Source organism: Physeter macrocephalus, chromosome 13 (assembly GCF_002837175.3).
Source record: "Physeter macrocephalus isolate SW-GA chromosome 13, ASM283717v5, whole genome shotgun sequence".
Classification (NCBI taxonomy): Eukaryota; Metazoa; Chordata; class Mammalia; order Artiodactyla; family Physeteridae; genus Physeter; species Physeter macrocephalus.
In genome coordinates this window covers 78,185,574-78,212,686 of record NC_041226.1, presented here as the reverse complement: position 1 = coordinate 78,212,686, position 27,113 = coordinate 78,185,574, and the positions used below count along the sequence as shown (strand labels likewise).

The window sequence follows — 27,113 nt, the reverse complement described above, 5'->3', positions numbered from 1 at the left end:
TCTTGGAAGAAGCCAGGGAAGACTTCTGGGTGAGGTAGTAATTGAGCTCATTCTTGGAGAAGGGGCAGCGTAGAAGGCAGTGCTTATCCAGCATTAAACACTCAACCAACACTCCCTGAGCATCTACTGAGCACGTGGAAATAGAGGCGGGTCTAGAGTCCCTGCAGATCTGGAGACGCAGAGCCTGAGAGGCTGACCCAGGGGTCACGTGAGTCCCTTTCCCTTCTCCCCACCGTTGCCCTCACCCTGGGACCACGTGTAGGGAAAATGATAAACTCTCTCGGCTAGCTAGAATCTCATGCCTTTTCGCCATCTCATAAAATCCCAAAACGATCACCACATTTCACTTTGAATAAAATACAAAGAAATGTTAGAAAAAAGAAAAAACGGATATAATAGTCTTGGCTTCAGAGCATATCAAGTTGAAACTAAAAATTCTAGTTCAACGTGTTCAAGAAACATTCCTTGATCTGAAGATCCACATGTATGATTCAACCAGACATTGACCAAAGATTTGGGGCGGCGCTGATTGGTCACGGACCCATACAAAATTTGAAGCTTAAATATGAACAGCCTTGTCTGAGAAACCTGTACATGACAGAAGCAGACCCTATGCTGCTTATTTCACAAGTTAGTTGCACATTCAGCATAAAACATTCATTTAGGTTTGCTCAGCATACTGTTAGGATAATGGATATTTGTCGTACATGCTCAAACAATTAATTAAAACCATCTATCAAGGCCTTCAGAAAATTAAAGGAAAGGTAGATCTTGGTGGGCTCCAAACTCCCAGTTCTAGTCCAGGACAAAGATCTAAAAATTGTTAAAAACTATTCCTGGGGCTTCCCTGGTGGCGCAGTGGTTGAGAATCCGCCTGCCAAGGCAGGGGACACGGGTTCGAGCCCTGGTCTGGGAGGATCCCACATGCCGCGGAGCAACTAGGCCCGTGAGCCACAACTACTGAGCTTGCGCGTCTGGAGCCTGTGCTCCGCAACAAGAGAGGCCACGATAGTGAGAGGCCCGCACACCGCGATGAAGAGTGGCCCCCGCTTGCCACAACCAGAGAAAGCCCTCGCACAGAAACGAAGACCCAACACAGCCCCAAATAAATAAATAAATAAATAAATTTTAAAATAAATAAATACTCCTGTTCTCTGTTTAAAAAAAAAAACAAAAACTATTCCTTAGGATGAAGCCTAGTGTGCTACTGGAGCCCATAATTATGAAGAAAATGAGACATAAAATTAAAATTTGAAAATCAAATTAAAAATCCTCTGGCCTGGTACTGTAAATCATCTACTCCAGGAATATCTGAATTTTGATCTCCAAATCTTCAATTATTCTTTGTAAATGCTAATTATGGGACATAATAGACACTCTGTAAATGATCTTTACACAAAGTATTTAGTTGAATTCTAAATTTACTCATTTTAATGTATTAGTATAAATGCAGAAAGCCTATCGCACTCAAGACAATCAAGGAGGCTGAGAAGCTACATGCAAACACCAATCCTGAAAGAAGAAAGACAATGACTAGAGTACTAAGTCCTTATGATCATGGATTTTCTCTTCATTTCTTGAAACGTGGATGAAGAAACCTTTTGTTCAGAATAAGTGGTTGATAACATGGCATTATTAGCCTTTAAAAATGTCCCAAAGGAATATCAGTTCTGCAGAACATGAAAAAATCTTACTACTGTTAGAAAAACAATTCCATGAGCAAATACATGTAGACACAAAGACAAACAGGTTTCTTCACTGAAAGGACATGCTAGGCATTGTGAACTCTGTAATCGGTAGGTTCCCGAAGGATATGGATTCACTGGCCCCTCATAGCTTCGTTAAGGTCCAAAGTCTTTGACAAGGATTGAGTGGATTCAATGAAAATTTAGTTAAGTCCGTGGATTTGTAACCATCATCTTAGGTGAGTCTGGGGGGACCTCTGCAAGCCTCCTTAGGTGAGCGGCACTGGGCGAGCCATGCTCTAGAGTCTGGCTGTGAGCGTGGATAACCCTCACTCGGGCTCAGAAGCCAGACTGTTGGGCTCACATCCCAGCTACACTAACTATTTACTAGTTGGGAGACCCTGGACTGATTAGCTAACCCTTCTAATACTCAGCACCTGATACATAAAATGACAATAATAATAATAACAATGATGATACCTATCCTACAAGGTTACTAAAGCAATGAATAAGATGATACATGGAAAGCACCTAGAGGAGGGTCTGACACTTAATAGGTTCTCAATACATATGAGTTGTTATTACTGTCAACACTATTACGCACTCCCCACCATCTCATGATTTTTAAAAAGTGTTTCTCTTTTTGTCTAAGTGAGACCAGGAAACCCAACAGATAAAGCAGATGAAAGCAGAGTTGCTTGATTCAAGAATGCCTGGGTCCCCCACCCCACCCCAGGGGACACTTCAGAACAGGTGTAAAAACAACCATTTGCACACTATTTTGAAAACCGGAACACTGAAGTTTGCAACCCATCGATGTGACCCTCCATGGAATTTTTGAGTAAATTGACAACGTAAAAGTATATAAAGAAGTGCTTATTTAAATATTTAAATACTATTTGGGTTCTTTCCAGGTTTCCATAGTTACTCTTTTATCTCACTTTGACTCAAGTTGTGCAAAGCTTTAATCACACATTCAGTTTTCAACCAACACTAGTGTTGACAATTATGCAAAGCCAGGGGTATTTATGAAAGTCTCCCTCTTGTGGCAGTGTGGTCTGATATAAAACATAATTCTCAACGCAGATCTTATTTTAATACCTAAATATTTCTTTATTCCTTTATCAATATATAATCACATTTCATCCCTACTTCTTGTGGTACACTTCTTTTTGACGTGAAGAATTTTTGCTCCAATCTAAATGCTCCCTCCTGAGCATCTTGGTATTTATGAGCTAATATTACCATCGCATTTCACTAAAAAATTACTTTGAGTGTATAATTTTGTTGACATATGCGCAAAGGTATAAAAACCCAGAAGCGGGTGGGAAATCCCACATCTGCGAGGGCTCGCATGGTATTTTGCTCAGCACCACATTTTGGAGCAGGGTGGTACGAGTAGTATCGGGTGCCTCTCTTTCCCATGTTTTCTAAGGTTTGAAAGCAAGACACTAGTTCTGAGCTGTAAATCTTCAAAATGAAGAAAAAAGTGGATGACTCTCACAGACATAATGTTGAATGGTTGAAATGAGTTTCAGGTTCAGTTTGCTGATATCGATTCAGCCACACTCAGGGCCATTTCTAATAACAAAGGTGTTTCTCCTTTGTAACGAGTCAAGTGTACTCACTGCACACTTAGTGGACCACAAACTGGTGAGGGAGTAGATAAACATAAACCAGAAGAAACGAGGACGGTTTTACCGCCAAGCCCTCAGGGCAGAACTGAGCCTGGAGCTGGGGTGAGGGGCAGGCTCACCTGAGAATGAAGCACTGAGGTCTCTGCTCCTGGAAAAGCTGGTGGAAGGCTCTCTCCGCACAGGAGAAAATGTGAGGTGGCAGAGAGGGGCGGGGCTGCCCCGCACTGCCCAGGTACAGCTGGGAGACCTGGAAAACAGGGCAGCACACGGGCAGGAATCTCCGTGAAAAGGGTTCAGGATCCTTCACCTCACGATGCTATCGACATATTTCCCATACACAGAAACATATAAATCTCTAATTCTGAGTCTCACTTGTAAACACAAAACATTTGCACAATGCTGCCCTTCTCAGAACATTTTAAGCATCCGTGATGACAAAACGGAGACATACATCTGAACCTTCCTTATTTGGTTTGCAGGCTTTAAGTCACTTGGCCGTCTTCAAAAAGAGAAACTCCCCAAAATCCAGTTCAATAGCTATCCATGAAGTAAGCTGAAACGGTGGCAATTTATATCAAATGCAATTTCTCACAGCAACATTTAATTTCAGTAACATAGAGGGCAAGGATATTGAATTTGAAAAGAAAGCAGTTGCATCTGAAACACACAAATTTACAAATTTCTCGGAAAAAAAGACAAAATGAACTTGATTTCAGTGCAGTGGTGATTTTTAATGATTGCCGCGGTGATCTAGTGCTAGTATTTTTAGTCCTTTCGAGTTTCGAGTGAATTGCGTTATATTATAATCAAAACTAAATGATAGGAGGACTTGTGAGTCATGAAGAAATATCAGACAAACTTAATTCTTATTCTGCAAAATAACTGGCTTGTATCTTCAAAGACGTCAAGGTTGGAAAGTTCAGGAGTAGATTGAGGGACTGTTCCAAATCGAAGGAAATTAAAGGCCCCGTGGTCAGCACACCCTGTGATGGTGGACTGGATCTTTGGTTGTTTGGGCATCACTGAGACAATGGAAAAGACTTGAATGAAGCCTCCTGATTAAATGGTAACAGCTCTAATTTCCCGATTTTGATGATTGTATGGAGGTTACGTAGGAAAATGCCTTTGTTTGTAGTAAATACACAGTACATGTACTCAAGGTTGATGGGACAACACGCCAGCAAATTATTTTAAAATGGTTGAAGGAAAAAAGTTGTTTGTACTAATTAGTTGCAATTTTTCCATAAGTGTAAAATTATTTCAAATTATAGGGGAAATAATTTTTTAAAGTAGAATCAATGATCTACAGCTACAAGAAAAAACTGGATGACTCTTACGAATATAATGCTGAATGGAATCTATCAGATACATATGAGAACATACTATGAGATCCCATTTACAGAGAGCAAAAAAAAAAAAGCAGGTGAAACTAATCTATGTATGCTGTTAGAAGTCAGCGTGGCGGTACTTTGGGCAAAGGGTTAGTGACTGGAAAGAGCAAGTGTGGGCTCTGGAGGCTGGGAATGTTCTACCTCTAGGGCTCGTGGAAAAGTACACTCAGAGATGCGCGCTTTCTTGTACGCATTCTATCCCAATAAAAACATCAAAAGCCTAAGTCATTAAACGTTGCGGTTCTGGCGCAGAGAGAGAAAAAGGAACCGCTGGAACAGACTACAGAACTCAACTCAGGCCTACACGGAGAGATTTGGGGGCCACAGGGGCTGTGTCATTTATCCTTAAAGGAAGCTGTCAAGAAAATTGATTCTTTGTAAAGGAAACAAACATCACTACCTCATGCCATGTGTAAAAATAAATTCCAACTGTCTTTAAGTTCCAAATGTGAACAGCAAAGCTTAACACATTTCGAAAAGTATGTAAAAACAGTACTCTTATGACTTGGGAGTAAGGGAATAGGGGTCAAAAACAAATTTTGTTGGGAAAAATCCTACAACATTATAGCTAACAACTCCTGTTCAACCACAAACAGCATACATATAATAATTTAAAAAACTCAGGCGAAGACAGAGAGGAAAGTAAGCTGGGCGTACAATCAATAAATTATCAGCATTTTATAAATGACTCACAAATCAATAAGAAAAACTGGAAACAAAATAGAAAATTGGGCAAAGAATGTAAGCGGAAAGGAAAGGCCAATTCATGTGAGAAAAGATGAAAAAACTACTCTCTTCGTAATCAAGGAAATGCTATTTCAAACAATAAGGTGATATAGTACACATGAACTATTGGTAACTTTATCAATAATAGCTTAATAATGATGACGATGGCCTCACTTGCTATATGCTTGCTGCTTTTCTCAGCATTTTACACTCACTCATCCAATTCTCCTAGAAACCTGAGACTTGGATATGAGGCTGATCTTCCTGTTTACAGATGAGGAAACTGATGCAAAGAAAAATTAGTGACAGGTCCAAGGTCACATGGCAAGTTAGAGGTGGAGTTTGACTTCAAAATGAAGTTTTCTCTAGGGCTGAAAAACACATGTATAATACCGAGTGTTCTTCTAAGAAATTCTACGTGTAATTTGGCAGTAACTTCCAAACTTAAGGAGGTAGGTTTGACTAGCGATCTCTCTGTAGACATTCTCAAACATGAACCAAGAACTACACACCAAACAATCCTCAGCACTCTCTGTAAGAGCAGAAAACAAGAAAGTAATTCTACGATAGGGATTAATGAACAAATATAAATAATTGTGTATTAAAACAATAAAACACTATAAGGTATTTAGAATGAATTAACTAGACCCGAACCTTTTATCATGGAAAATTTTTGAAAGCATAATGATTAATGATGATTTTTGTTGTAAAAGAATATAATTAGTATATTCTCTGAGTAAATTAAAACAGAAAATAATAGCATATGCAGTTTTTATTGCATATATTTGTGCATGTATACAGAGTGAACAGACAGAAGACTGGATAAAAGGATAACTTCAGTGATGTATATGTATAGCTGATTCACTTTGTTATACAGCAGAAACTAACACACCATTGTAAGGCAATTATACTCCAATAAAGATGTTAAAAAAATCTATTAATGGATAATAAAGAACAGTACATTAAAAAAAAGGGTAACTTTGGGATAGTGATTGTCATCTTTTGTGAAAAGGAACAGGCTGAAGTGGAACTCAGTCTGTGTTGACATTACACAGTGTCACTTAATCTCAGACACCATGTAATTGAAACATACCTTTATTTTCTGTACCACCCAGAAAATAACATTACAATTAAACTAGCACACAATGTCTGGGTATCACATCTTTAAAGCTGCATCCCAACTTCAGGGGTGCATGTGAAAAAATATGGCACTATTTATTTTAAATTTTTTAAGACATATGCGACATGTATGGGGGGGTGGGCACACATTGTCTATTACACTTGAACTTTTTGCATTTTGAATTATTCCAGAATTTAAAATAAATATAAAAGATATTTGAATGATAGTGACATCTACATGATAATTCATAAGGCAGCTAGGAAGGTTTAGCCCACCTTTGTTTTCTTGCAGGATGAATTTCTGTTTTGGGTTTGTTTGGTTTTTTTTAAACTTGCACTAACACTATTTCACTTTCTCCCCAAGTCCAACCTGGATCTAATCTAATTTTGACAAAATGCTTTTAAACTCCATTTGTTTTTGTAAAGTCCTAGTAAGGATTTCGCTAGATGTTATCAACAAAGTGAGACCCAAGAGACCCAGGAGCATGCCTGGATCTACGTGTACGTGGGGTTCATCTCACATTCCTGCTGTGTTTCTTCAAACCTATTTGGAGTCAGGTATTCTCCTTAGGCTAAGTTTCACTACCCATTAGATGTGGTAAAGAATCGTGAGTGTCCGAAGTTTTTTCATGATAATCAAACCAATAACCTTTCTCAGTTCCCTTTTCCTGTAAATCTTCTTTTCATGCGATGTTAGAGTTTGTATTGTAGAATACCCCATTGCTACCACCTGGTAATCCTTTGCTTGATGCTAATTCTACACTTAAGAAGTAATGTAAATATGAAATAATAATTTTAATAGAATAGCTTTTTCCACTTATTTATATTGAACCTTGAAGGTTTTCACCAAGCCGCTCTAGTTTTCTGAGTGATTGACAAACCACCGACTTTACATTGGTTACCATGATCATTACTAACATTATCGCATGTTCTCATTTGGTCCAGAAAATATTGTCAGGGTCAGACCCTTCCTTTCCCACAGGCCATCTCTCTCCATTTCACCTTATTCTCTCCATGTCTGTATCATTTGGGAACAAGAGGATTTTGGTCCGTGGACATTTTAAGTGCTCTTTCACAAATGAGATGGCATCACATAAGCTTCATTCAGGTTATCTCTAGTCTTTGCTGGACTCTGTGATCCCAATAAATAAGGTCCTTCTTTATGGAGCAATTCCCTCCTATTTTCCACTGTGCATGATACCTGTCACTAAACATCCAGGAGGTTGCAGGATCCTGCCACAGTCTGATTTCTGAAGCCAACCATGCAGTCTGTAGCCTATGAGAAGGCCATTCACGGGCCCCTGACATCAGGGTCCTGGTAATCTGTGGAACCTGATGCCAAGGGCTTGACGGGGCGTGGCTGCTGTTCTCACACCATAGTATGAACATGTCACTCTACTTGCCTGATTGGATTTCCCACTCATTATCTTATACCTATATATGGATGACATACTCTGAAAAAAAAATGTTTGTTTTATACAAACAGTCACATAAAATGACTAATTATATGTCTCTGGGCTCAGCAATTTGGGTCCCTGAGAGTAGTCTGTCTTGCTTCTGCTCTGGGGCTACATGACCCGGATTTAAATTGTCTCTGCCACTCATGAGAAAACTGTAGAAAGCCTAGTTAATCTCCTGAAGTCTCAGTTTATCCATCTGCAAAGAGGGAATGATAACACTTACACTGATTGGGTCCCTTTCGGGATTAAATGTGGTAGCGTATGTAAAGCCCTTTGCAGCAGGCCTGCCGTGTGCTAAACCGTATACTAAACCCAGTAGAGCTCTCCTTCCCTGGCTAAGAAGCCCAGCCACCCTAGCTACCTGCCAAATCCCAACATGCCTGGCCATGGGAACATGAGGAGTCCAGCAGCATCTGAAAGCCAATGGAATGTGAAAGCAAAGGAAGCCCTAGGCCTGGCATCCCACACTAGGTGCCACGTTACACTTTGGAGGAGCTTAATCTCATCTATAATTCGAGGATTCGGGATGACTGATCAGTTCTGTGCTGTGCGTAGTCAAAAATATAACCTTGAGAAGTCATCCCCGGGTATTTATCCTGAATGTGTCATCCTTTTGCACACTGAGATTAGGTGATATATCTTTGGTTTGTGAACTCCATAGTCAAGGTTACAGTGAGAAACGTCCGAGAAAAGTCTGATACTGAGTGTGAAGAGCCGATGCAGATTCACTGCTCAAGCATTTATTCTCAGACATGCACCTGTGCGTTGGTCTTCTGAATACTGCTTTGCCAATGCCGTAGGCTTGGTTCTTGCATGGCGCCACCTTCCCTGTCATTGTTACCTCCCCTCCCCCTTCTCCTCCTCTGCTTCCTCCCCCTCCTCCTCCTTCCCCTCCTTTTCCTGCACCTTCTCCTATGACAGAACTCCCAAAATGATTATGGGTACCTGTAATTCCTTTTGCCCTAGTCGGTCACGCTTCCACACACACTTAGACAGCCCAGGGATGAGGCTGGGGTAGGAATGGGTGGAATGAGAAGGGTGGGCAAGTTCCAAGGCACTTTTAAAGCAATGGTGGAATTGACTTTTGGTAAGAAGAGTGGAAGGTGGGGTAGTGAGAGGTCCTCTCGTACCCGGGAAGCATTTCTGTAATAATTCCTAGTAGCTTCCTCGGGAGTTTAGAGAGAGTAATCTCTTTCTCTCTTCCTCTCTCTTTCTCTCCCCTACCCCCATCCCCCCTCCAGCATCTACGAGTGTGTCCCTGCTTCAAGAACACACGTCTCCTCCTTTTATCTCCTGCTCCTCATTAGGGATTCTGTTTCATACTGGAAACAGCCTTGTGGCTGCACAAAAAAACAGAGAGCTCCCATGACAGTATGTTTGATCCAAAAATACTAGGCAAAGAGATAGGACAATACGCTTCATTGTCCACAATGATGTGGACAACAACACAGCAAAGATCATACTGTGTTTTCAGTTGCCTGGAATGATTTTCCCAAAGCAATTTCTCTTTTAATTTTGAGTCTCATGATTAAAGCTGGAAAGTCTTTTAGAAAAATGCATAAATGCAGTATCATCCTTTCTTATTCCATTGCTTTAACATCATAATACTCTTCTGACAGCGGTCATGAGGTTCAAAGAACTCTAAACCAACTGACCTTGAATTAATCAAAAATACATGGGAAATAGAGTTAATATAACATTTGATTTTAGACGTCTGTCTAGTGACTGCCATCATAAGAATTACACATTATAAGTGCAAAGAAATCTTTTGACAAAATAACATTCCTTGTCAATATTTTCTCAGAAGAAATTAAAGTCACTATTATCTAGTCATTCAGTGTAGGATTTTCTGAGAAGCTTGATTTTACTTACTGTTTCGGTTTTTTCTTCTTAATCATTTGATACAAATAGGCATGTCTAGTGAGTGTTACTCTACATTATTAAATGATATTTTAAATTTTATACTCACCATGGTGGAATAAATGGGAATCTCCTTGAATGGATTAACAAGCAGGAGGATGTCCCCAATAAAAGTCTGTTAAAAGAAAAGGATATAAATAGTTATCGGACCATATAAATAGCACCTTTAAAGTTAAAAATTATATAATTTTAAAATCACTGAGCAAAATATAGAGAATAAGTAAAAATCACACTTCATTTTGTGAATTGTTTTAACAGTTTATAAATAAATAGAAAATTCAAATAAAATTAAACCAATAGGCTTGTTCCATTGAACACATAACAAGTGAAATGACTGAATTCTAAGAATTTCTTATCTTAAAGGGGTTTTATAATCACCAGCTGAATAAAAACGTACAAAATCAAAACACATGGCCAAATAGAGTGGAGGCGGTGAATGGGGTATGAATTCTATTTTGCTGCATAAGAATAATAATAAAATGTATAACAGAAAATTTAGTAAAGCACAGAAAGCAAATAAAAATAATTTTAAAAAGACAGGTAATGAGCTATAAAGGCATAAAGAACAGATGGACCAAATAAAAATCAAATAATAAAATGTTAGATTTAAACCCAGATACATCAGTAATTATGTCAAATGTAAACTACTAAATAATCAAATGACAAAGATTATGAACTGGATTAAAATGCTAACTCAAATATAAAGACTAAGAAAACTTGAATGCTAAAGGATGAAGCAAGACACACATGCAAACAGTAATAACTTCAAGAAAGGTGGTTTAGCAATATTCAATTCATAGAAAATAGACTTTAAGGTAGGAAGCAGTACCAGTGATAAAAACGAACATTTCACAATAATAAAATGATAAATCAGGAAGATATAGCAATTCTGAAATTCTATGAGACTGAAATCTGAGAGAAACATGAACTCACAGTGATAGTGGAGAACCTTAACAATTTTTTCTTAGTAACTAATGGAACAAACAGACAAAATTTTGAAATAAATAATTACCAAGTTGACTAACTGACTTATATAGAACACTATTACCAAGAACCGTACAATATGCATTCTTTTATGGTGAACACCGACCAGTTTCATTATATTCAAAGAGTTTGAGTCACGTAGAGTATGTTCTCTGATCATGGGAGAATTACGATAGAAATTAATAATGGACACCTAGAAAATCACCAAATGTTTGGAACGTATACATCTGCAAGTAACCTATGAGCCAGAAAAGAAACCATAATGCAAATGAGAAAATATTTTGATTATGACATATTATAACATGTGAGATGCTACTAAAGGTATACTTGGTATGAAAATTATTGCCTGAAATGTATATGTTAGAAAAGAAGAAAGGCAGATCATGATCTAAGTATCCATTTCAAGGAGCTCATCAAATTACATCAAATGATGCAGAATTAACTAGCCAATATAAGAGCAGAAATCAAAGGAACAGTAAACAAATGCCAAGGAATAAGAAACAAAAGCCAAAAGGCAATTTTGAAAAATCTAATAAAAACATAGTACCCTAACAAGATTGACTGAGGAAACAAGAGGAAATGCACCAACTACCAATATCCCAAATATGACATCACTACAGATACCACTGACATGAAAACAGATGAAGAGGAATCATATTTTAGTCACTAGGTTTGGATATTTAGATGATATGGACAACAATCCACCATCTTACCAAAACAAATGTACTAAGTTATAGGAAATCTAACTAGTTTTATTTTTTGTACAAGAAATTGAATCTACGTCTAAAACCTTTCCACAAAGAAAACTAAGAATTCACCAGTGAATTCTCAATGCTGATGTACAAATAAACAAATGTTATACAAATTATTCCAGAAAACAGCAAAGAGGGAACATGATTCACTTCATTTTAAGAGGCCTCAATAAACTGGATATTAAAAACCTAACTAGTATATTGAAAGAAAAGAAAATTATAGCTGGTCTCTCTCATTAAAATACATGCTAAAATCTTGAGAAAAATGTTGACAAGTTGAATCCAATAAGACACTCAACAGATAATATATTTCAACCAAATATGCTTTATTCTAGTAATCCAAGGTTGGTTTCATATTAGAAAATTAACCCTTGTAATTCATAATACTAAGGAGTCAAGAACTAAAGTTACAGGATCATCTCAATAAATGACAAAAAAACATTTAATAACATTCAATTCCCACTCTTGATTAAAAATAACTTTGGGGCTTCCCTGGTGGCACAGTGGTTGAGAGTCCGCCTGCCGATGCAGGGGACACGGGTTCGTGCCCCGGTCCGGGAAGATCCCACATGCCCCGCGGAGCGGCTGGGCCCGTGAGCGAAGATCCCACGTGCCGCGGAGCGGCTGGGCCCGTGAGCCACGGCCGCTGAGCCTGCGCGTCCGGAGCCCGTGCTCCGCAGCGGGAGAGGCCACAACAGAGGGAGGCCCGCGTACCGCAAAAAAAAAAACCAAAAAACAAACAAACAAAAAAAACTTTGAAAACTATTAATATAACGGAACTTTCTTAATCTATAAAAAGTTATTACACCTATGGCATAGCTACTGCTAACAACTTGCTTAATGATAAAACAGAGATTTTAATAATAAAACAGCTTTACCCTGGGATCAGAAACAGGACAGGAATGTCAATTATTGTCACTGCCAGTCATCTTTTTATTAACAGCCCTATACCATGAAACAATGCAAGAAAAGAAAGTAAAGAATCTATCAAGATTTAAAAGAGACACATGAAAGTCGTTATTTGGAGACTACATAGCAGTGTGTGCAGAGAAGCCAAAAGAATCTCCACATAAGTTAATACTTACACATGGATATAGCAAGTTTGATGAATAAAATGTGCTTATAAAAACTCAAAATCGTATCTCTATATATTAGCCATGAACAATTAGAAAACACAATTGCTTGTTATTTTCAATAAGAAAATAACATTTATTATAGCATCAAAACTTGAAAAATGCCTAAAATAGATATAATGCAAACAGGCCTTCTATGCCAATTTATTTTTAGTGTTCCAGAAAAATTAAAGATGACCAAAGGACGGATAGTAATGTTCCATGAAACAAAAAAATCCAATATTGGAAAAAATCTCAATTATTCTCATCTAATCTGTACATTCAAAGCAATACCAATGAAAATCCAATGGAAATTGATAAGTGGACTTTAAAATATGTATGAACGTCCAAGAGTCATTAGCCAAGACATTTTGAAGAACAAAGTCTGAGGACTTTCTATATATCAAGATTTATTATATAGCTATAATGCTTAAGATATTTTAGCACTGGTTTACAGACAGACTAACAGATCCATACAACAGAAGACCAATTTCAGAGAGACTCACTCCCCATGGCAAGCTTGTTTATAACAAAGGTCTCACTGCAATGTATGGGGGGAATCCACATGGGAAAATATTCATCTTGACCCTCCTCTTTTACCACTGTGAAATCATTTCCACACTGGTAATACACCTGAAACGTTAAAGTTAAAACAGCCAAACTTCAAGAAGGAAATATAAGAAAATATTTTCAGGACCAAGGCCAAAATTCTTTAAGCAGGACACCAGAAGTACTAACCCTAACGAACTTTGTAAAAACCGCAAATTTCTCTTTATCTAAAGACACTTTAGAAGACTAAAATGCAAGCCACAAACTGAGAGAAAATGTTTGCAATAAATCTATATCTATATCTATATCTATACATATCAGACAAAGAAAGAATATCCTGAATATTTAAGAAACCCCTACACATCAAGGAGAAAATATTTAAAAACCCATTTATTTTTAAATGGCAATATAATTGGAGACACTTCACAAGATAAGATAATCCAATCAGCAACAGACACCTATTGGTCAACATCATTAGTTATGTGGAATTAATTTTAAAAACCTCAGCTAAAGCTGGACTTGTAACAGGCCTGGAGGGGGTGATTTCACACCCCTACCATGCATCCTTAATTACCCCAAACAGGAAGAGCCCTACATCTATCTATAACAGAAAGATGTCTCTATTTCACTGACCAACAGAAAGAAAAAAACATCTTTCAGCCTGAGGACAGCCTAGCCCATCAGAGACCGGAGCAGCCCAACCAACGAGAAGCCTCCATGCTCTGGACTCCATGCTTCCTCCAATGGATGATTTAGTTACTACAGCCCCTCCCAAACCCTCTCTTTTCCCTATAAAAGCAAGCTCCCCTTCCTTGTTTTCTGGATTTGCCTGTGGTCTGCCATAGTTTGCACAACCCGAATTCCAATTCCTCTGCTATTCCTGAATAAACTTGCTTTTGCTGGTAAAATAACTGGCTATTATATTATTAAAGTTGACAGTTATCAGGGAAATGTAAGTTAAAACCAAAATGAAGTACCACTGCACAACTGCCAGAATGGCTAGATTTTTTTTTTAATTAATAATACAAATAATACTGATAACATCCAGTGTTGGTCATGATGTGGAAACCTAGATGCCTGTATTGGGCATGTAGCCACTTTGAGATACTATTTGGCTGTATCTCCTGAAGCTGAACACACCTGATGATGCTGGCACTGTAGTCCTAGGTGAGTGCCTCACAAGATGTGAGGCTGTGTGTTACTCCAAGAGCTACTTAATATGTGTGCCCCCCAAAAGGCATAGCGTGGTTTATAACAGAATTATTCATAGTAACCAAAAAGTGGAAACAACTCAAAGATTCCTCAATTGTAGAGTAAATAAATAAAAGAGGATATATTCATACAGTAGCTTATTGTACAGTAGCTTACTTACAGGAATAAAAACAAATAATTTCTGCTACAAGCAACACTATAGATGAGTATCAGAAACATAATGATGATGAAAGATGACAGACACAAACAAGAATATACCGGATGATTTCTTTTATACAAAATTAAAAGAAATACAAAATGAATCCATAAGAGTATACGCCAGAAACTTTCGTAATGATTACAGTAAACTGGGGAAGGAGCTTCTTACACTCCTTTTCTTTATGAAGCTGCTGGTTACATAGGTGTGTTCACCAAATAAAAATTCATAAAGCAATACTTTAATGAGCTGTGCATTATTCTCTTTATATGCCATAATGCATTACAGCATTCACTTAAAAGAAGGATTGGTCAGTATTTTATAGCCAAGTAAAGGAGGAAGGAAATAAAAGTGAAATAATTGAACCAAAGGGGATCCTTATTAGTGAAGTATCTGAAAATCAGTCTTAAATTCCAGAGAAGAAAAATGAAGACAGAAAGTAGATTGAGGAAGAATTGAGAAATCTGTTAATTAAGAAAGATGAGGAACATTAAAATAAAATAAAAATACCCTAAAATGCATTTTTTAGGGAGATATAATTTTCTTTTGGCCTAAATAATCAAGGAATTCGGGACTATCTGAAAATATATTTTGTGATAAAAATAGTTTATAAAACTATTACTTGAAAGTTAATAATGTTATTTATTCTGTGCACTTCCTGGTGGGTGAATATCACATTACCTGCAATTCACTTTCTGTTTGATGGTTCAGGAACTTCCTACTCCCACAGACTGGAGGGAAACTTCCCAATCTGATATCCAAATGGGATGCTATACACTCAGTTAAAAGAGCAACTTGCAGATTGTTCCACAAGATCATCTTATAACAAATCAGACTATGGGACTAGAGCAAAAAGAGATGAAAACCCTGGTTAATTCAGCTGAAATGTTTTCTCTTGGGCTCTGATGGGCCCAGATAGCAGCAGCAGAGGTGATATTCTGTCTGCCTTTTGAAGGTAGGGCTGATGAGATCAGCAGGAAAATCGCATGTGGGGTGTGTAAGAAAAAGAAGCACCAATACTCTTCCAGTCATTTTGGCCTGAAAACTGAAAGAAAGAGTTTGCCATTAACAGAGATGGGAGGGGCATGTTGGGATAGGACAAGCAAATTTGAATATTTTAATGTTGAAACATCTACGCAACTAGTGCTTTTGTATTTGTGGGGAAGGAACAGTTTTATTTCCAATTCGCTGTGGACTCTAATCCTTCTGCAAAACACAATAAAAAATTAATTCCTGGAAAAATGAAATTGAAAGAGACAAAGACATACAAAAAGCAAGGCTTGATTCTTATGAGAGTCAACAGACAGAAATTAAACCATTAAATTGCTACAAGAGTCTCTAAAAGCTTACTCTGAGGGCAGACTGGTAATAAAAAGTTCACATATCCAGTGGTCCAGAGAATACACTGAGAGAATCACCTATTATTATTCAATCAATAATGTTTAAATTGCTTGTCTAGCCATTAAAGGCAAATTCAAACACCATAACCTGGAGCACTCGTTACAAAATTGATCCTAGGTAGTTCAGCTCTTCAATATTTCAGGTCTACAGAAGAGGAAATCATGCCTCACACAGTGAAAAGTTTATATCCTCAAAAAGAAAACCACAGGCCCAAAATAGAGTCCCGTATGCTAGGCCAGGCTATCCGACCTAACCTAACTGAAGCTGCCACCTCCCCCAGAGATGTGGTCTTGACCAGACGGTCAGGAATTTTCTCTTTGGTACCAGTAAGGTAATATGTCACATGGCCCCTCTCCATTCCCCAAAAGATGACGAGGTAATCGCTACATAGACCCCTCTGTTCCCTACAGGTAGTTACCTAAGCAATATTTTTTATGACTTCCTTATCTTGCCTTTAAAACCCTTCCCATTCTGTGGCCCCCTGGAGCTCCCCTCTACTAGCTAGACGGGGTGTTGCCCAATTCATGAATCATTCAATAAAGCCAATTAGATCACTAAAATTTACTCAGCTGAATTTTGTCTTTTAATAGTATTCTATATGAACTTTAGCAAAGCGGGGAATCCTAATTCTGATTATCCAGGTAGAGAGAGAACCCCAGTAGAGTTAGCAAAGAGAGTCTACGAAGGTGGTCCACTGTGTGGGGTTTGCAACATGACTCGGATAAACAGGTGGGAAGTAGGTGTCATTTCAGATGAGGAAGTACAAGACCAGCAGGGCTCCTGCTCCCCCCTGAGCTCAGAGTCTAGCATGGCGGCAACATGCTAATCAAACCTCACCACCGAGCTTTATAATCACAAGCGGTGAGAAGTGTGCTACAGAAAGATGGTCCACAGTGACTTAATCTGGAAGTTCTGGGAAGGTTTACTTAAAGACTGAAGGAGTATTGAGTGGGAGTTCATAAAACTGTGTACTACGTGGAGGTAGAAAGAGAACTTTATGGAAGAAAGGACAGTCTAAGGGGAATCCCTGATGCAGGAAGGAGGGCAGCGACCAGTGACTAGGAATCATCAATGATAGTGTTTAGGGACCAGATGGAGAATAAGGCTTGTGGCTGTCCTTCCAGGGAAAATGACAAGCCTCAGAAAAGGTTTAAGACTGGGAGTTTCAAGATTACATTTGTTCTTTACGAAGATTACTCTAGTTCATTATGAAGTTTCCTCTAGAAAGTCAGGAGGCTATTGGAGAAAAGACGATGAGGACGGTGCCCACTAGAATGCAGAGTAGTAGATCTTGGGAGATAAAGCCACTTGAAAAGCATGAAAGAAATCAGAGAAATCAAAACTATTCAAGCAGTGGTCTGCTGATAATGTGATTAAGAAGTTAAAATGAAGAAGAATCAACACGATGCTGGAAAAGGAGAGACAAGAGAACAAAAATAACACAAAAGCAACAGGGCAGTAACAGACCAAACTAATCAGGCTTCACCACTTTCTGCTGCTGACTCAATTCCGTGAATTTTGATAGAAGTATTTAATTTTAAGTGTATTTAGAGTGGCGGGCAATTTATCCCATCATTAAGACACTGCATCGAATGTTCATGGGTTAATCAGCACCTGACAATTTATTACTTGTAAAGAAATCTCAGATTTCACATTTACATGAAAATTACTTCATCAGTTTCTCAGTAGAGTAGGAAAAAAACCGGGTGTATCAAAAAGGGATAGCAGACATATGCATAATCAGATTTCTCTATAGACATTCTGATTGAATTGCTCTGAGATGAATTTAACAAAATCAATGAGAGAGACAGACAGAGAGAGAGAGACACTGAGACTGCGTAGTGTCAAAACTGATACACGTATTGGAAGAAATAACACATATAAACCAGAAGAGAACCACAGCAAATCAATTCTCCATGCTGTTTGTCAGCTAAGTCATATACTTGTATGCTATTATCAGAGATGTGTATATCAATTATTTACTAGACAAAGACATTTCCTGATAATTTAGAAGAACAATAGTTTTTCTTTCATGCAAATAGAGAAGCATCCCCCACGCACACTAAGCTTTTCCTCTTTAGCTTCATTCCCCAGCTCTAGGAGGCTGAGTTAAAGCAGATGAAGGAAACAGCATTTTTATAAGTGATCTGCTGGTTCTAGCAAGATCTTCTTCTCCAGCACACATGACAACAGGAAACTTGTTTACCCTCAGGGTTTCAATTTTCTCTTAACAACACTGAAATGTGAATCTTTGCAGAAATGGCCTTATAACTGAATCAGAAGAATTGACCCAAACTCTGAGAAATCCACCTTAAGCTATCAGCGTGACCAGAAGTAACAATGAGCCCCCCTTCCTTGTCATATTTGCAGCACTGAAGGGTGAAAATATGCAGCAAGACAAAAGCAGTGCAAAAGGCAATTTCCAGGGCACTTACATAGATCTGATTGTTCCCAAAGCGCTTCTGAATTTCATAAAGCAGGCTGCTGTCGGTAAGCTGGCTGAGCGTTGCCAGGTCATCGTTCGGAGCAGGAGGTGTCAGCTTGACCTGGGGGAAAAATAGGTAAGATCAATCCTAATTGCTTTCCAATCAACTGTCTTCACAGTTGTTTGTTCCATTTTCGATTACATGTCAAAAGTTTACAGACCACATGAATTCGAAACTGTTATTAAAAGATGAAATGGTTCACTCGCAAGGAACAAAAAATTCATCAATCACAGAAATGCATTCAGGTGAGAATCTCTGTTCTATACCCACCAGCCCGGGCACACACTCATACATGCACCTACACACACAACCGGCACGGGACCCCACGTCCCTCCAATCATGAAGTCTAACTGAGACAGCTCTGAACTGTGCTGAGTCCGTTTTAAGACCAGCTGTTGAAAAGCTCATGTTTTTCAGTGTTTCCAAAGCTAAAGGAAAACTCCTATCACGAAACTGGAACGGGAAGAAAGCAGTGTGCCTGGACTTCAGTTTCTGAATACATGGAGGAAGGCACTGGAATTTAAAAGTAGCCTCTAGAATTATGGCTTGTGAATTTTATTCTGTTCTACACTACTCCTAAGTTTAAAGTAGTGTGAGATTAAGATGAGTCTGTCAGAAAGAAAAACACTGCTTTCCTACTCAATTTTCTGTTGAGTGAGAGTTGAAAAACTGGACAATATTTCAAAGAAAAAAGGTAAATTAGAAATATTTAAATTCCATAAAAATCTATTATTTACAAGTCAGGAATGGGCAATGTTTAGTTTTATTTATATAGACAAAGGTCTCTCGCAAGTTAGCATACATATTGAACTCCCAAAGCAATCATAAAAAGGAGAAGAACCAAGAGCAGGACTCTTTTTCCTTCAGAAGGAATGATTTACGCCAAGATAATAAAATTCCTCGTATAACCACAGCTCTCAGGAGCTCAAGGCAAATTTCTGCATATGCACATTAAAAAAAAAAGCATGAATAGCACTAACAGAAGTTTCATGTTTGTTCCAACAAGGCTGCAAGAGCTATTGCAGCATCTCTTTGGAATTCTTGAGGGTTTTCACCTCCAGTCACAGCTGCTACACGAGTTAGAGAAAGTACTACGAGACTGACAGTAAAAATGTGAAGACTTCCCAGCCTGCTTGTAGTAAGGAAACGTGAAAATACAGTGTTAGGGTAGATCAAGGGAAGAATTCCTTGCAGTTAGCATAACAGATTCCAAAATGATCAGGAATGAAGCTTTGATAATCAGTCTTAAGCAAGGGGCACATTCTTTCAAAAGATTCCTAAAGCACTGTGACAGCTGATAATATGTCTGTGAATATTTTTATGTTAAAGTTGTAGACTCAGTCGTGTATGCTACCAGTGTCTCCCAAACAATTATGACAACAGTCAAAACAGAGACAGGATAAATATGTAAAAACAACAGCAACAACAAAAAACTTAACATGTTCTCTAGGATTGATCATTACGGTTCTTATGAAGATATACAAATATCCATATATATACATACATTTCTCTCTATATATGTATACATTTCCAAAAATAGAAATCTGAAACACAAAACAGACATAATTCAGAATAGAAAGTCAGGAAGAAATTAGAGAAACACTTTGAGAAATGTTTCAAGACCCAAAAGGAATTTACATCTTGGAAATACTCTGAATTCACTGATCCCTCGTCTCCACTTGCCAACACTGCTTTGAGTGCTGTCAAATCTCCTGTCTTGTTCTGTTGTGTTTGGTTGTGTTTTCTCTCCCTAGGACATAAGTAGTATATGTCCAGGAACCAGAAATTCAGTGGGCAGACAGAAGGTCTGACAATTGGGATAAGAGCAAGAAGATTCTGGGGAAAGGCTGTTTGCAGGAAAGAAAGAAGTAGGCACGAAAGAAGAGGAAAGAAGAAATTAGAAAAGAACGAGCTGACCAGGATGGTCCTACAGGGAAAGGGGTGATGACCTGACAAAATATTAAGCTTCCCAAAGCTGAAGCCCATCACCGTGCCTGCACAGCACCTTGTTCTTACCTGCTTTGTATTCTATGAGATGTTTCTTAGAGAGTGCAATATATCAGGTCCTTTGTTTGCTGAAAATTTACACTTTTGTGTACCTGGATGCTGGTATGTCCGAGGACTACACAAAGAGAACCATCGCCGATCTTCAAAAGCCCTATATGCACATGCAGCCGTGGAACACACACTTTCTCTCCTGTGCACAGAACTGTCACAGGGCAGCAGGGCTCTGGGAAATGAACCCGGAGCTTGCTGTCGTGTCTCCAAAGAGCACTGGATACAGCAGAAAAGAAACACTTGTGACTCTAGGCAATTTGTTTAACTTTCTTGAGTTTAAGTTTGGTCGGTTTAAATACTCAGTTTGAAATTTGAGAGTCAGTTAAGTAGCAAAAGTGAATTATAACTTGCCCACAGTAGAATTTTGGCGATTAATGGGCAGAAGACCTAAATGGACATTTCTCCAAAGGAGACATACAGATGGCCAAGAAGCACATGAAAAGCTGCTCAACATCACTAATCATTAGAGAAATGCAAATCAAAACTACAGTGAGGTATCACCTCACACCAGTCAGTATGGCCATCATCAGAAAATCTACAACAACAAATGCTGGAGAGCGTGTGGAGAAAAGGGAACCCTCTTGCACTGTTGGTGGGAATGTAAACTGATACAGTCACTATGGAGAACAGTATGGAGGTTCCTTAAAAAACTAAAAATAGAACTACCATACGACCCAGCAATCCCACCACTGGGCATATACCCAGAGAAAACCATAATTCAAAAAGACACATGCACCCCAATGTTCATTGCAGCACTATTTGCAATAGCCAGGTCATGGAAGCAACCTCAATGCCCATCAACAGACGAATGGATAAAGAAGATGTGGTACATATATACAATGGAGTATTACTCAGCCATAAAAAGGAACGAAATTGGGTCATTTGTAGAGACGTGGATGGATCTAGAGACTGTCATACAGAGTGAAGTCAGTCAGAAAGAGAAAAACAAATATGTATATTAACGCCTATATGTGGAACCTAGAAAAAGTGGTACAGATGAACCGGTTTGCAGGGCAGAAATAGAGACACAGATGTAGAGAACAAACATGGACACCAAGGGGGGAAAGCGTTGGGGGGCAGGTAGTGGTGGATGAACTGGGAGATTGGGATTGACATGTATACACTAATATGTATAAGATGGATTACTAATAAGAACCTGCTGTATAAAAAATAAATAAAATTCAAAAAAGATACTATAGGTGAAAGCATTTGTAAGCTCTGAAAGTATTATTTTATATTATTATTTTTTAAAATAATCTATACTGACAGTGAAAAAAAGAAAACCCAGTGTCGACTGGAATTACATGAATTAAGAGCAGATAAATTAGTGCATAGAGGATTCAACCACTCGGGCAAAACCTTACAGTCAGTCTATATAAATAACAGTAATAAAAAATAAATAAATAAATAAATAAATAAATAAATAACAGTAATAAAAACAATAAATATGTCTTGCTGAGTTTTTGCTTGCTCTTGGTAATTGTGCTGTCACCTTATAGCCTTAGTCTTTTGTCATCTTCAAAACAACCAAGTAAGGTGAGTACTATGTTCCCATTTTACAGATGGGGCTTAGTGAGATTAAGGGGCTCCTAGAGTCACAGAGCTCCAGAAGCCGACCTGAGCCACAGTAAATCTGCCTGACTCCATCCTCCTGTCTCTTTACTCCCAGGAAAACATGCCTTCACTAAATGGAATAAAAATTTGACCTGAATTTTAAGCTGGAACCAAATTTAAATAAATATACCGTGAAAGGAAAGAAGTGAGGGAGGAAGGGAAAGAAGAAGTTAAGCAGTTAGGAAATTAGGAAGAGAATGGAAGAGGGCAGGGGAGAGGAGGAATGGGAGCCGAAAACAGAACAAAAAGTGAAGAGAAGGAAGAACGTCGCACATTTTTAAGCATCTTAAGAAAAAAATCTACATTCTCAGAGATATTATAAAGCGAATGTGAATTTTGGTGACTATCAGAACCAAAAAAAGTTCAAATCAAGTCTTGAATATTCATGTATGGAGTTACCATTTGATAAGGCCTATATTTTCCAAAAATCTGAAAGGAGAGATGCTGTGGGTTTTGTTTCAACTCGAATTCTACACAATGTGTTTCTCTTTAAAATGTGAATCGGAACTTTATTGCTTTGACAAGGCTCTTCTAAAGCCCTCCTGTGAAGTGTGAGTGAGGATAGCCCTGCCAAGAATCCAGGCACCTCATGACCAAGAATGAATGCCAGCATGATGCACACAGTGGGACATGTGAGTGAATATTACAAAGATAATATATGCACATGAAACCTGAATGCTAGCCTCTCCTTGATTAATAACAGATCAATAGAACATGATTACAGCTGCTTTTAATGTCTAGGATACAATTATAAAGAGCTTACATTAAAAACTGAAAAGTCATTCAGCAAGGATTACACTTGACGTTATGCTGGTGAATGTCCTCTCATTTTTTAAAAGATATTATTTTTTAGAGCTATTTTAGATTCACAGCAAAACTGAGAGGAAGGTACAGAAATTTCCCATATACCCCTGGCCCCACTCATGCATAGCCTTCCCAGTTATCAATATCCCTCGCCAGGGTGGTACCTCTGTTACCACTGACAAGCCTACACTGACACATCATCATCATCCAAAGCCCATAGTTTACGTCAGGGTCACTCTTGGTGTTGTACGTTCTATGGATTTGGACAGATGTATAATATCTCGTATCTACCCTTATGGTGTCATACCGAGTAGTTTCACTGCCCTAAAAACTCCCTGTGCTCCACCTATTTATTCCCCTGCCCCAACCCCTGGTAACCTCTACTATTTTTACTATCTCCATAGTTTTGCCTTTTCCAGAATGTCAAATAATAGATTCATATAGTATGTGGCCTTTTCAGATTGGACTCTTTCACTAAATAATATGTATTTAAGTTTACAGTAAGTTCATATGACCTTTAAAAAAGTTAAGAAAAAGCTTTGCCTTAAATTTCACCTAACACTCAATTGCCTACCACTATGGACTGAACTGTGTCCCCCAAAATTCGTATGTTGAGGCTCTAACCAGCTTGTGACACTGTTTGGAGATGGGGCCTTTAGGAAGTTATAAAGGTTGAATGAGGTTATAAGGGTGGGGCCCTGATCCTATAGGATTAGTGTCCTTATAAAAGACACCAGATAGGTTGTTTTTTCTCTCTGTCTACCATGTGAAGAGAAAGAGGCCATCTGCAAGCCAGGAAGAAGACATTCACCAGAAACTGAATCAGCCAGAGCCTTGATCTTAGACTTCCAGTCTCCAGAACTGTGAGAAAATAATCTCTGTTGTTCAAGCCACCCAGTTTGTGGTATTTTGATACGGCAGCCTGAGCTGATGAGTATACCTACTAAAATTTAAAGGTATTTCAAAATTACAAAAATAATTTGTTATTTGAAAATAACAAAAAATAATGAAATTTAAATTTTGAAGAGAGAATCTTTAGAAAACCTCAATAAATTGTCCTTAAAACATTCAAAATTAGACACAGTGAAACAAAACATTTTCAGGGATTTCTGTGACATTCAGAAAATTACTCTGCCATTTATAAAACATGAAATGTATAAAAATCATTTATTTCTGTGGGAATGATAGCAAAAAATACATTAATTTCTATAACTCCAAGCTCCTCAAAGTGATCTCTGATCATCTGGACACTGGGGCACACAGGCACACACACACAAAACACCACCACAGTTGCTTTTAAGGATAAGTGACTCAGTGATTGGTTTGTCCTCCTTCTTGTTATGAAAAATGTTTGATATTTGTAAGAAACAGAAAACAATCTACATAATAATCAAAATGATGACTAATGACATAACCGGAAATATTCAGGAATTAACGTATTGGCTGAACTTCCACTCCTGGTAAATCAAGACTATAAAATTCAAATCCTTGCAAAAACACATAGCAGTTAAGTTTGTTAATGGTCAGTATAATACCATAACAATTTATATACGGAAATTTCAAACCAAATATTAACATTTGCACTCATTAATTTTTATCTGAATTGAAATTAGTAGGTGTTTGTTTTTGAAAAGTTGGACTTTAAGGCATGATGTAATAGGATGCAACACTAGCAGACATGCAATAAGGGTGTAGTTACCTGATCAGGTTTGGTGGGGCCATTCACGGTGGTATTTTCGGGAGTACTGTCCTGAGATTGTCCCTTGCACAGACCTTTTGTTGCATCTTTGAACATAATGTCTTTTTCTAGCATACTGTCTTGCTTGGCAATTGGCAATGCCAGGGGGCTGCTGGAGGAAAAAAAATCAATGCTATGATTAGCCTTCTAACATTGCCATATCAATCAAAAATTACCATGACTGGACAGCCGATTATAGAAAGTTGTTTAATTCAGATAAGAAACAGTGTCAACACTGCAGGTAAAATCAATGAGAAATCTGTAAACTTTTCTATTAGCTCCAGATTTCATTCAATTTCACCTTTAAAAGAAAAAATATATTCATTTCAACCTGAGAAGAAAATGTTTATGAATGGATATATGACTTAACAGACAAATCAATGAGCAATTGAAAAGCTAAGGTGGAAATGCATGATTGAACTAAGCAAAATATTTAAATGTGAATGAATGCAAACAAGTGAAGGCAAAATTCTACAATTAAGTAAAATACTGTTCATACAGGATTTTACTATGTTATAGAATCATGGACAATAGTTAAGAATTTGTGAAGAAATGATAATAGGGGAATTAAAAACAAACGACATGCTTAAGGACTGCAGTGTTACAAACAATAAGTTTTATTACTCCTTTACAGCTCAGGCTAGGCAAAAAAATAAAATAAAACCTACTTCGTTTTTTGTTCTTCCATAGACACTGTTGCCAAAAGAAAAACAAGTTCATAAAAAATAAACACAATCCAAATGTTTAATCTGTATTGTAACACTTTAGTAGAGTAAAATTTTAAAATGTACTTTCCTAAATGTGACCATAAAGCAGAAATACATACATATTTAATCAAGTGCAATATATAGAAACATAATTATTTCATGTATCTTACAATAGTAGTTGTGATTCTAATTAAAGCTTAACGCATTTTGTTGGTTTTTTAAAATTTCAGTTTTATGGAGGTATTTACAAATAGTAAAATTCACTCTGTAGATGTACAGTTGCGTGAGTTTTGTCTACATACACATAATTATATATAGTCGGTTATATATATATATATATACATTTGTGTAACCCACATAATCAGCAACACATAGAATTTTTGTCACTCCCAAATGGCTCTTTGTGCCTGTCCTTTGAAGGCAATTATTTCCCCTAACCCCCTGCCACTTGTAACCACGGCTAATTATTTCTTTCACTATAGTTTTGCTTTTTCTAAAATGTCATGTGAAAGAAATCACAGAGCATGTAGCTTTTTGTGCCTGGCTTCCTTTACTTAATATGTTTTTGAGATTCATTCATGCTGGTGCATGTATCAAGTTTGTCATTGTTTATCACCGGGTAGTGTCTTCCTGTGGGATGCACTGCACTTTGGCTGTCCATTCACCAAACATTTGGGTTTGTCCAGTTTTTGTCAATTGTGAATGGAGCTTCTATACACATTCACGGACAGGTGTTTGTGGTGACGTGCGACATATGCTTTCATTTATCTTGGCTGCGTACCTAGGAGAGACTCCAAACTTTCCTCGGGGGCTGAACCGTTCATTGGTGCTTCCCCCATGCGAAGGCTGGAGTCCTACTTGCTTCACATCCTTGACAGAACTTGTCTTTTTTGTTGTTGTTGTTGTTTTTTGTTGTTGTTGTTTTTTTAACATCTTTATTGGAGTATAACTGTTTTATAGTAGTGTGTTAGTTTCTCCTTTACAACAAAGTGAATCAGTTATACATATACATATGTTCCCATATCTCTTCCCTCTTGCGTCTCCCTCCCTCCCACCCTCCCTATCCCACCCCTCTCATGGTCACAAAGCACAGAGGTGATCTCCCTGTGCTATGCGGCAGCTTCCCACTAGCTATCTAATTTACATTTGGTAGTGCATATATGTCCCTGCCACTCTCTCACTTCGTCACAGCTTACCCTTCCCCCTCCCCACGTCCTCAAGCCCATGCTCTAGTAGGTCTGTGTTTTATTCCCATCCTACCACTAATCTCTTCATGACATTTTTTTTCTTAGATTACATATATATGTGTTAGCATACGGTATTTGTTTTCCTCCTTCTGACTTACTTCACTGTGTATGACAGACTCCAGATCTATCCACCTCATTACAAATAACTCAGTTTCATTTCTTTTTATGGCTGAGTAATATTCCATTGTATATATGTGCCACATCTTCTTTATCCATTCATCTGTTGATGGACAGTTAGGTTGCTTCCATGTCCTGGCTATTGTAAATAGAGCTGCAATGAACATTGGGGTGCATGTGTCTTTTTGAATTATGGTT

The 27,113-nt window shown here is 38.0% G+C and overlaps 1 protein-coding gene across 1 annotated transcript in view; it reads right to left on the bottom strand.

Annotated features, from left to right (window-relative positions):
* The window catches only part of MYO16 (myosin XVI), a 432,588-nt gene that overhangs the window by 258,117 nt on the left and 147,358 nt on the right, over positions 1-27,113 (bottom strand). Inside the window, exons 10-13 of the mRNA XM_024123222.3 lie at positions 24,806-24,956; positions 18,580-18,690; positions 9,988-10,053; positions 3,442-3,569 (exon numbers count right to left, since the gene is read on the bottom strand). Of these exons, the coding sequence (XP_023978990.2) occupies positions 3,442-3,569; positions 9,988-10,053; positions 18,580-18,690; positions 24,806-24,956 (456 nt within the window). The remainder of the gene's footprint in view (positions 1-3,441; positions 3,570-9,987; positions 10,054-18,579; positions 18,691-24,805; positions 24,957-27,113) is intronic.